This window comes from Pyrus communis, chromosome 13 (genome assembly GCF_041283825.1).
Source record: "Pyrus communis isolate YQ-2024b chromosome 13, ASM4128382v1, whole genome shotgun sequence".
In the NCBI taxonomy this organism is placed as follows: Eukaryota; Viridiplantae; Streptophyta; class Magnoliopsida; order Rosales; family Rosaceae; genus Pyrus; species Pyrus communis.
Window position 1 is genome coordinate 2,992,045 of NC_142577.1, and position 12,109 is coordinate 3,004,153.

The following is a 12,109-nucleotide window of genomic DNA, read 5'->3' on the forward strand; positions in this document are numbered from 1 at the left end:
TGCCTCTGTAGGATCATTTGGCATAACCACAAATCTTATCACAATTTAATATTTAAATATAACACATTTAAATCATGGCATGCTATGCATAATCAATTTAAAACATTTCTGGAAAACCGTAAGGTGTACACACACACACACACACACTATAAAAAGGAAAAAAAAAAGATCCACTCACCTGAGGTCCACGCTACAACTTCCTAGCACGAATATCAAGGTGTCACGAATGATCGGCGCCTAGAACAATTATCAAATCATGTCTCAAAATTCTTATCAATAGAACACGTAACTTACGTATCCTATTCGGGAAGATCCATACGTCGGATTCCCGATTCATAAGTTTATAATATCCTCAAATATTACGTACTATAACATATCAAAGTTTGGTGACGATCCAACGGTCGGATTGTTGATTGCTATAATAATCAAGCGGCAGACCTTAATGGAACTAAGTTCAAACGACGGAAATTCGTCAATCCGACTTCATGTACGGAATTGGAGAATCAAATTTAGCCTAGGAAGGTCAGGGGATGCCTTGGCCCACGCACTGTTGTACATAGTGATCGGCTCCCCGACTTGCCGAGTAGCCAAGTCCAATTTGGCCGGGAAAAGCTTTAAATCGCCACGAACCAGCCGGGACTCTAGAATTTAGGTGTGCATTAATTCGACTCCTCCGGTGCTCCGCCACCTCTATGGTTGGTTGGGTTTGTTCTTGGGTTCAAGGAAAGTTTAATGGTGGTATAGATCGACAGAAATCGTTTCACAAATGGTGATTCAAGGCCAAGACCCACCCGGAATCGTCGGTGGGTTTTCTCACCGCATCGGGGCTAAAATTCGTCAGGTTTGGTTAAAATTAGGTGATAGGATGTTGTGGTGAGGTTTGGTGGTGATGGAAGGTTGAAGAAGGTCAGAAAATTGGATGAAAAACTGTCGAAAAACTCCAAGGAAGGGCTGGTTTGGTATTGCTGTGCTTTGAAAAAAAACTGCTGTGAGAATAAGCAGCTGTGAAATAAAGCAGCAAAGTGTTTGGTAAACTTTTTTGTAAAAGTGCTTTTGGAAGAAAAAAGCAGTATGATAGTGTTTGGTAAACTTTTTTGTAAAACAACTGTGACTGTGTGAAATGACCAAAAAGGGTATAATACTAGATGTGCTATTAATTTAATTTTCTTAACAAATAAAAGTGAATTACTAAATATATTTTATTTTTAGAAGAAAAATATTTATAAACTTTATCTTAAATATTAATTACTATGACAAACTACTTTAATAGAAATATTTTAGAGTGAATAGCTAGGATTCATCAGTACAGTATTGTTAATGTACTTGAAAGTAGTCTAATTAGATGCATTCATCAAACTTGTTGCTATTCTATTTCTTAATGCCTCTATCTCATGTGATCCTTCAACTTGATAATTTTGATATTCATCATCATCATCATCATCACTACTATCGCTTTCTTCGCAAAAGTCCCTGGGGTCATCAAAATGACGATCACGTTCAGAATACCTCCGTATGTAGTTATGAAGAGCCATTGTAGCAATGACAATCTTCACTTGCTTATTGAACGGGTAATTAGGCATATCCCTTAAAATTGCCCATCTTTTCTTCCATACCCCAAAAGTTCGTTCAATGATGCTCCTAAGAGAATAATGCCTGTGGTTGAATACCTCTTTGTGACTCGTTGGTTCGGCACCCCTACGAAAGTCCAGGAGGTGATATCTTTCACCTTTATATGGTCCCAAATAACCTCTCATTTGTGGGTACCCCGCATCTACCAAGTAATATTTCCTGACAATTGAAAATTTGTTTTGTATTGTAATAATTATACAAAGCAAGTATGTAAAATGTTATAATAAAAGTATGAAGATTACCATTTGGAGGCTCAGAAAAGTTTAAATTTGGATTCCCTAGCACGGATAGAAAAACCCTTGTATCATGTGCAGTGCCTTCCCATCCGGCACAAGCAAATGTGAATTGCATGTCAAAATTACATGCAGCCATAACATTTTGAGTCGGTATTCCTTTCCTACCAATGTATAGAACATGATCCGGAGGTGGTATTGAAGCCTCAACATGCACTCCATCTATGGCACCAATACAATCCTAAAAATAATAATAATATAGAAGAAAACCGTCAACCTACACTTATAGTTTGCAAATAAGTTAGAAGACGAGTCAAACTTTACCTTAAAATAAGGCATGTATCTTGTATCTCTCCTTATTTCTGGGGGAATGCCACGAAGCTCCGAATCCATTGGTTTGATAATATCTATTGCCATCTTACATACGATATCCAACATAGCACCAAAATATCTACTAACAGTCTTACCAGAATGTTGAAATCTCTCTTGAGCTAATCTATTTGTCACACCATGTCCCAACATATGCAAGAACATTCCTAATATTTCAGTTGCATTCATTTGCCTTGAACCTTTCAATCCATAATTAGTTTGCAAGTCATTGGATAATCTATAAAAGATATCTTTGTTCATCCTAAACATTCTATAGCATCGCACATCATTTCCTTGCAGTACTTCCATCAACCAAATATTACCTGTATGGGAAGAATTCATACATGGAGTTTTGTGGACATATTTTAAATAATATGTTTCAACAGCTCTCGCTACAGCGCATATAATTAGACCATCCCCCAACTCCTCAACATCATCATCAGAGGTGTTCATATTGCATATACCTTTAACCTAACACATAATTCAACATTCCACAAGTCATAATCCAACAATCACTAAGAAGTCATAATCCGACATTCAAGAACAAGTCAATCCAACGTTTAACAAGAAATCATAATCCAACATTCAATAAACACAAAATACAAGCAACATTCAACACATAGTCTTAATGCAAAGTACAAACTACACAAAGTCCTAATTCATAGTTATAGCTTCTTATTGTTCTTTGTTGAACATATATTTCAACCAAGTCAGCTGGACTTCAGGATCTTGTATCGTGGTAAACACCTCTCGCTTCTCTGCAGAACAAAATAAACATGTAGCAAACAACCACAACTCACTAGGTGGCTCACAACCAGGCAATTGTGCAACAACCGCTAACACTTCCGGAATACTACTACCTATATGCAGCGACCTGATCAATGAGTTTGCAGAACTCCTAGTTTCACAAGCTTCAACAAGACGGTCAATTTGACCACAAAGTTTTGCAGCACCTCCAATTTTTTTCCCTTTCTTATCAACCTTCTTCTTTTGCAATTCTCCTTGGTTAGCCGCTCTTTTTTTTCCCTTCCTACTTGCTTGCCTTAGATCCTGCATAGTCTCAGTTTCTTCCTCATCATATGAATCAATTTGTCCTACAGATTCCTCTCTTGACTCTGGTGGTAGCACTCCAGATGAAGGTGCCCAGGCATGTTCACCGGTAGCAATTGTACTCAAGAACATCCTATCTAACTTGTCCTCCATCTCAGGACTAATGCCTTTTTTTCACAATTTTCCATATTCTTTGTTTATCTACAAGTAAGAAAGAATATGGTTAATACATATTGCATGATATCATAATACATATTAAAAGATAAATACACAAACCTGAATTTTATTGTTCCACCACTCCTTAGAGGCATCAACGGTACCCTTGCTTGAATTCCACCCTAGGCCAGTTTCTTTACCAACTAGCTCTTTCCACAACTTCCACTCATTTTTAAGTGCATCCCACTTATTTTTCAGTTGTTTTTTTTTCATAATCATGCCCTATCTCTGCCTTGAAGTTAGCTCTAATATTTGCATATCCTTCTTTGTCAAAGTGAGTGCCCGGACGATGTCCGGCCTCAACCTCCTTGATGCAAACATCACAAAATATTGATATCTTGTGCGCATTCCATGTAGCTACAGGATTTGACGAAGATGCCCCCTTCTTTGCCATCGATACCAACTACTGATTTGTATATATACATATATATATATATTAAAACACAAACAAATGATATTGTAATATAACCAAGAAATAATCAATAAATGATGACTCACTTGATGACTCGACTTCGGTGCAGTTTGGGATAGAGGTGATTAAAAAAAAAGCTACTATGAAAAAAAGCTATGAAAATTTTTGGTGTTTGGTAAACTTTGAAAACAGCTTTGTTTCAAAGTTTGGGGTGAAAAAAAGCCCAAAACCTGAAGCTGACAAGAAGCTGCAAATAGCAGCTTCCAAAAAACAGCTTATTTTCAAAACACACGGGTGAACAGTGTACGTTTAATGAAATATTGAATAACCCAAAACTGCCCTCCTTTCCCTTCACCTACGCTCTCACCTTTCAGAGCTCTCGCACATAACCCGAACCAGGAGTTTCTCCACTTTCTTGTTCGCTCATTCTCTCGTTCCAAAAACTAGCGATCTCTCTCGTTCTCTCGTTCTCCAGGTTTCTCCAGGTAAGCTTCTCTTGTAAAAATTTGTTATTTATTTGTTTGGATTTTTCAAATTGGGGATGGGGAGATTAGGGAAAGAGGGGTGGGAAGAGCAAAGGGATGAGGGTATGGGTGTTGGGAAAAACAATTGGGGATGGAGGGTGGGGAAAAATTAATTGGGGAAGGTGATATGGTTTGTGGAAAAAATTAATTGGGAAAAAATTAATTGGGGAAAAAAATTAGGGTTTGTGGAGGAAACAAAAAAAATTGAGAGAGAAGTTTGATTACTTCTGTATTCGTTTTTTTAAAGAAGGTCTGCTTCTGATTTGGGTTTATGTAAGGGATAATTTGCTTTGCTCTACTTCTAATCTGTGAACTGTGCTTCTGATTTGTCATGTGTTTTTTGGGTCAAAATATTCCTCAGAAGTTCCGGGTTTATGTTGCAGGTGACACATTAGAAGATCCCAGGATTGAAGATCGCAGCCAAGAAGTCAGAGGGTTTATATTCTCCAAAATTCTGGTTTGTTTTCCTTGATATGCACAAGTTACAATAAATTTTATTATTAAAAGATTCTGAGTTTTAAGCATGGACACTCTTAACTCTCTTTGGTTTTTGCTGGAAAGCTTAATTTTTTTTTACATGATGCCATTGTATTTTCCCTTTCACTAATGACACAAATTGAGTCCAAGAATTTTCATAAGTCTAGACTGGGAAAATATCAAAATAAATCCGGAAGAAGAATTTGAAACAGCTTTTGTTTCAATTTCTTTTGTCCTTTGATTATTGGAAACAGAAAGAGGAAATAAATAGAAAAGGGAACAAGAAATTCTTAGGTTTATGTGATTATCACCTCTAGGTTTTGTTTATCTGTTCATGATTTTGTTCATATTAGAGATAATACGAACTTGATCAGGAATAGATGAGTTTCCAAACTGAGTATGAAATTAAGTTGCAGCTCACATTAGATTTTTTTTGTTTGTTTTTGTTTGTTTTTATTTTTTATTTTTTTAAATTGTCTATCATTTGGATTTCAAGTTAGGGAAGGGCAATTTTAGGCATTATGAATGTTTCACCCGTTTTGCCTTCTAACTTTATATATACCATATAGAGATAAAAGGGGAATGCTTGTATATGAATTGGTATGCATCTTTATTTTCTGGATGGTATTCTGTACATTTTATTTGAGATACCAATTTATACATTGTTTAACACTCAAATTGTGAATATAATGTCTAGATTTTCATAATCCACAGATACACCATACGCAGATTAATTTAGTTACAGGAAATTATAGGGAAGATGGGTTGGAAGGGTTACTGGACCCAACTAATATTAAACAAAAGAAAATAGTGGATACATTAAAGCTTGTAGTCTTATGATAATATCATTGCTGAAATAACAGGAATCCAGTTTTGTATTTTTTCATGTGGGCGTTATTTTCAGGGTATGACTAACAAATCACTCAAATATGTGGAAAGAATTTGAACTAAACTTATTCCAAGAATTCTCATAGCTTTTTTTCATAGTAGCTTTTTTTTTAATCACCTTAAGGAGTCCCGAGCTATAGCTAAAGCATTTAAACACAACTGCAGTAAGGGATCATTTATATATGTATGTATATATATGTATGTATGTATGTAATTTGGTGCTGCTAAAATTGTTTTTACAGGAGCATTTAAACACAGCTGCATACCTGTTTTAGTTTTAAATTTTCTTACACTTCCCGAACTCGAAAATCAATGAAATTTTGATACAACTTAGTTTTGGGTGTCCACTTTGGATCTAGAAATTTTCACGTGTTTTGGTTGCACGAGCTATTTTTGGTGAATTTTACGATTCAGGTCACTTTTGTTATTCTCTTTCGGTTATATTTATAATTCGCTCAACTTTGCTGGCTACATGCTCTCAATCATTGGGGAAAATGTAAATTGGATTCGCGGTTCCACTGTCATAGTTTGCCTCAATTTCACAGTTAGTCTGTCAAACCCGTGTTTCTGTTTATGATGAGTATATCTGTGTGCTTCAAGACATTTGATTTAACAAAGAGGGTTTTCTTAGAAATGAGATCAGATTCTTTCTTCATTATTTAGAAAACCTGTGAAGTGAAGATACATGGGTAATGCTACTTCTGTCTGTGTTTGATTGGTTTTTGCCAAAATTGATCTTTTTCTAACGAGCGAATAGTATGTTCTCCAAACTACTATTGGTTTCTATTTCAGGAAAATGTCTTTAAGCTGCTTGAGACAAAACTGTGATGTAATCATTTATTGGTTATGTATGTCTTTAAGCTGCTTGAGACAAAACTTTGAGTTGGCCCACACCATAAATTTATAGAACCCAAACTGTGATGTAATCATTTATTGGTTATGTATGTATATGTATTTATATGTATCTATATATACAAATTGTGAACCAAAACTGTGATGTAATCTTTTGTATGTATATGTATGTATATGTATTACAAACTGTAAGTGTACGTGAGGGTACGTGCACGCATACTACCATAGGCAATGATCAAGGGATAGATGATACCAATGATCAAGGGATAGCTTCCTCTGCTATGCTTTCTACCCATGAAAGAAAAATCTTCTCCCTTAACTGTTTCCACTTCAAACGTTGTCCCCAAACACGTCTAAGTGAAGAACGCATCTTTGCCTTGGACTCGGCACTACATAAAAGTCAATTTTTTGTCAAATTATGTACCACATTAGTATGTTCTTTGGGGACTCAGCCACCCACAGAGCAAGACATAAAGGATACAAATGGATCTTTCAGCAGTTGTGCGCTGCATGCAGCCTACAACTGTTGACTTCTATACTGTATGTGAAACAAAAGTGATCATGTTTACTTGGCTAGCAGGCCTAAAAGAACTTCGAACTAAGCTCTCTCTCTCTCTCTCCACCTAAATGCAAAAGTAAGAAAATACTTGCAAGGACATTTAGAACGTTATCTATGAATGATTATTAACTTGTCTAACTACTCAAAGGAGCATTTGAGATAGAAATAAACATAAATTTTAGGGTGCATATCGTCCTTTACATTATATCGTTGTAATTCTTATAACATTTCACAAACATTAATCAAAATGAAATCCAGTGGCCCATAAAGGCCTAATAACTATTTGAACGAGGTTCAAAAGTTAGAAGGCATTTAAAGTTCATGGTGACTCCAGAAAAATTTACAGCACTAAGTTCCTAACTTCCTTCCATATAGTCATCAATCACAGCATTTGTCTAGCTCCCCATCTCTGTGAATAGATATCTTTTAAAGTGTAAAAGCCACGATTGACAATGAGCAGTAAGCTAAAAATAACTCTCCACTCATTCAGAGCCTAAACCTCCTTTTGGTTTGATATTATATCAATAACCCAAACTGTGATGTAATCATTTATTGGTTACTTCTTGGCTGCGATCTTCAATCCTGGGATCTTCTAATGTGTCACCTGCAACATAAACCCGGAACTTCTGAGGAATATTTTGACCCAAAAAACACATGACAAATCAGAAGCACAGTTCACAGATTAGAAGCAGAGCAAAACAACTTATCCCTTTCATTAACCCAAATCAGAAGCAGACCTTCTTTAAAAAAACGAATACAGAAGTAATCAAACTTCTCTCTCAATTTTTTTTGTTTCCATCACAAACCCTAATTTTTTTTCCCCAATTAATTTTTTCCACAAACCATATCACCTTCCCCAATTAATTTTTCCCCACCCTCCATCCCCAATTGTTTTTCCCGACACCCATACCCTCATCCCTTTGCTCTTCCCACCCCTCTTTCCCTAATCTCCCCATCCCCAATTTGAAAAATCCAAACAAATAAATAACAAATTTTTACAAGAGAAGCTTACCTGGAGAAACCTGGAGAACGAGAGAACGAGAGAGATCGCTAGTTTTTGGAACGAGAGAACGAGCGAACAAGAAAGTGGAGAAACTCCTGGTTCGGGTTATGTGCGAGAGCTCTGAAAGGTGAGAGCGTAGGTGAAGGGAAAGGAGGGCAGTTTTGGGTTATTCAATATTTCATTAAACGTACACTGTTCACCCGTGTGTTTTGAAAATAAGCTGTTTTTTGGAAGCTGCTATTTGCAGCTTCTTGTCAGCTTCAGGTTTTGGGCTTTTTTTCACCCCAAACTTTGAAACAAAGCTGCTTTTCAAAGTTTACCAAACACCAAAAATTTTCATAGCTTTTTTTCATAGTAGCTTTTTTTTTAATCACCTCTATCCCAAACTGCACCGAAGTCGAGTCATCAAGTGAGTCATCATTTATTGATTATTTCTTGGTTATATTACAATATCATTTTTTTGTGTTTTAATATATATATATATATGTATATATACAAATCAGTAGTTGGTATCGATGGCAAAAAAGGGGGCATCTTCGTCAAATCCTGTAGCTACATGGAATGCGCACAATATATCAATATTTTGTGATGTTTGCATCAAGGAGGTTGAGGCCGGACATCGTCCGGGCACTCACTTTGACAAAGAAGGATATGCAAATATTAGAGCTAACTTCAAGGCAGAGATAGGGCATGATTATGAAAAAAAAACAACTGAAAAATAAGTGGGATGCACTTAAAAATGAGTGGAAGTTGTGGAAAGAGCTAGTTGGTAAAGAAACTGGCCTAGGGTGGAATTCAAGCAAGGGTACCGTTGATGCCTCTGAGGAGTGGTGGAACAATAAAATTCAGGTTTGTGTATTTATCTTTTAATATGTATTATGATATCATGCAATATGTATTAACCATATTCTTTCTTACTTGTAGATAAACAAAGAATATGGAAAATTGCGAAAAAAAGGCATTAGTCCTGAGATGGAGGACAAGTTAGATAGGATGTTCTTGAGTACAATTGCTACCGGTGAACATGCCTGGGCACCTTCATCTGGAGTACTACCACCAGAGTCAAGAGAGGAATCTGTAGGACAAATTGATTCATATGATGAGGAAGAAATTGAGACTATGCAGGATCTAAGGCAAGCAAGTAGGAAGGGAAAAAAAAGAGCGGCTAACCAAGGAGAATTGCAAAAGAAGAAGGTTGATAAGAAAGGGAAAAAAATTGGAGGTGCTGCAAAACTTTGTGGTCAAATTGACCGTCTTGTTGAAGCTTGTGAAACTAGGAGTTCTGCAAACTCATTGATGAGGTCACTGCATATAGGTAGTAGTATTCTGGAAGTGTTAGCGGTTGTTGCACAATTGCCTGGTTGTGAGCCACCTAGCGAGTTATGGTTGTTTGCTACATGTTTATTTTGTTCTGCAGAGAAGCGAGAGGTGTTTACCACGATACAAGATCCTGAAGTCCAGCTGACTTGGTTGAAATATATGTTCAACAAAGAACAATAAGAAGCTATAACTATGAATTAGGACTTTGTGGAGTTTGTACTTTGCATTAAGACTATGTGTTGAATGTTGCTTGTATTTTGTGTTTATTGAATGTTGGATTATGATTTCTTGTTAAACGTTGGATTGACTTGTTCTTGAATGTCGGATTATGACTTCTTAGTGATTGTTAGATTATGACTTGTGGAATGTTGATTTATGTGTTAGGTTAAAGGTATATTCAATATGAACACCTCTGATGATGATGTTGAGGAGTTGGGGGATGGTCTAATTATATGCGCTGTAGCGAGAGCTGTTGAAACATATTATTTAAAATATGTCCACAAAACTCCATGTATGAATTCTTCCCATACAAGTAATATTTGGTTGATGGAAGTACTGCAAGGAAATGATGTGCGATGCTATAGAATGTTTAGGATGAACAAAGATGTCTTTTATAGATTATCCAATGACTTGCAAACTAATTATGGATTGAAAGGTTCAAGGAAAATGAATGCAACTGAAATATTAGGAATGTTCTTGCATATGTTGGGACATGGTGTGAAAAATAGATTAGCTCAAGAGAGATTTCAACATTCTGGTGAGACTGTTAGTAGATATTTTGGTGCTATGTTGGATATCGTATGTAAGATGGCAATAGATATTATCAAACCAATGGATTCGGAGTTTCGTGGCATTCCCCCAGAAATAAGGAGAGATACAAGATACATGCCTTATTTTAAGGTAAAGTTTGACTCGTCTTTTAACTTATTTGCAAACTATAAGTGTAGGTTGACGGTTTTCTTCTATATTATTATTTTTAGGATTGTATTGGTGCCATAGACGGAGTGCATGTTGAGGCTTCAATACCACCTCCGGATCAAGTTCCATACATTGGTAGGAAAGGAATACCGACTCAAAATGTTATGGCTGCATGTAATTTTGACATGCAATTCACATTTGCTTGTGCCGGATGGGAAGGCACTGCACATGAAACAAGGGTTTTTCTATCTGTGCTAGGGAATCCAAATTTAAACTTTTCTGAGCCTCCAAATTGTAATCTTCATACTTTTATTATAACATTTTACATACTTGCTTTGTATAATTATTACAATACAAAACAAATTTTCAATTGTCAGGAAAATATTACTTGGTAGATGCGGGGTACCCACAAATGAGAGGTTATTTGGGACCATATAAAGGTGAAAGATATCACCTCCCGGACTTTCGTAGGGGTGTCGAACCAACGGGTCACAAAGAGGTATTCAACCACAGGCATTCTTCTCTTAGGAGCATCATTGAACGAACTTTTGGGGTATGGAAGAAAAGATGGGCAATTTTAAGGGATATGCCTAATTACCCGTTCAATAAGCAAGTGAAGATTGTCATTGCTACAATGGCTCTTCATAACTACATACGGAGGTATTCTGAACGTGATCGTCATTTTGATGACCCCAGGGACTTTTGCGAAGAAAGCGATAGTAGTGATGATGATGATGATGAATATCAAAATTATCAAGTTGAAGGATCACATAAGATAGAGACATTAAGAAATAGAATAGCAACAAGTTTGATGAATGCATCTAATTAGACTACTTTCAAGTACATTAACAATATTGTACTAATGAATCCTAGCTATTCACTCTAAAATATTTCTATTAAAGTAGTTTGTCATACTAATTAATATTTAAGATAAAGTTTATAAATATTTTTCTTCTAAAAATAAAATATATTTAGTAATTCATTTTTATTTGTTAAGAAAATTAAATTAATAGCACATCTAGTATTATACCCTTTTTGGTCATTTCACACAGTCACAGCTGTTTTACAAAAAAGTTTACCAAACACTATCATACTGCTTTTTTTTTTTCCAAAAGCACTTTTACAAAAAAGTTTGCCAAACACTTTGCTGCTTTATTTCACAGCCGCTTATTTTCACAGCACAGCCGCTTATTCTCACAGCAGCTTTTTTTCAAAGCACAGCAATACCAAACCAGCCCTTAGAGTGGCTGCATAAAAGAGAATGCCATTCCGCCGCGATTGGATTGCAATTATTCCTCTTTCATGCCTCCAAGCTCATACCTTCTTCCTTATATATATATATATATATATATATATATATATATATATATATAAGTGTACGATTCAAATACTTTTATTGAGTTTAAAACCAAGAGTGGAAATAACTCACCTAAAATTTGTAATGGCAGAAATACCCATATAAATAAAATAATGTAGTAAAAAAAATATTTGCATGAAAAATCAAAACCCAAAATGAAAATGAACCTCGCGCAAACATTCGTCGTGTCATGAACTTTGAGAATGAGTCTGAACCATAGCTAACTAGTAAGTGTTGCCATAGATGAGCCTTCTTGCCCACTTGCTTAGTGAACCCAACAATTAAGCCATCGATATTACAAT

At 35.8% G+C, this 12,109-nt stretch overlaps 2 protein-coding genes and 2 pseudogenes across 2 annotated transcripts; 2 read left to right on the forward strand and 2 right to left on the reverse strand.

Moving 5' to 3' along the window:
- Nucleotides 1-1,332: 1,332 nt before the first annotated feature.
- LOC148691588 (uncharacterized) lies at nucleotides 1,333-2,684 on the reverse strand. The gene is made up of 3 exons (XM_088683570.1): nucleotides 2,187-2,684; nucleotides 1,872-2,103; nucleotides 1,333-1,789 (listed from the first exon to the last, which is right to left on the reverse strand). Exons 1-3 carry the CDS (start codon nucleotides 2,682-2,684, stop codon nucleotides 1,335-1,337), a joined length of 1,185 nt encoding a protein of 394 aa, XP_088539696.1. The 3' UTR covers nucleotides 1,333-1,334.
- A 106-nt stretch (nucleotides 2,685-2,790) lies between these two features.
- Nucleotides 2,791-3,891, reverse strand: LOC137749577 (L10-interacting MYB domain-containing protein-like; annotated as a pseudogene).
- A 5,183-nt stretch (nucleotides 3,892-9,074) lies between these two features.
- Nucleotides 9,075-9,734, forward strand: LOC148691589 (uncharacterized). Its single transcript, XM_088682229.1, has one exon. The coding sequence runs from the start codon at nucleotides 9,185-9,187 to the stop codon at nucleotides 9,710-9,712; it is 528 nt and encodes a 175-aa protein (XP_088538355.1). The 5' UTR covers nucleotides 9,075-9,184; the 3' UTR covers nucleotides 9,713-9,734.
- A 200-nt stretch (nucleotides 9,735-9,934) lies between these two features.
- Nucleotides 9,935-11,351, forward strand: LOC148691590 (uncharacterized; annotated as a pseudogene).
- The last annotated feature ends 758 nt before the right edge of the window (nucleotides 11,352-12,109 follow it).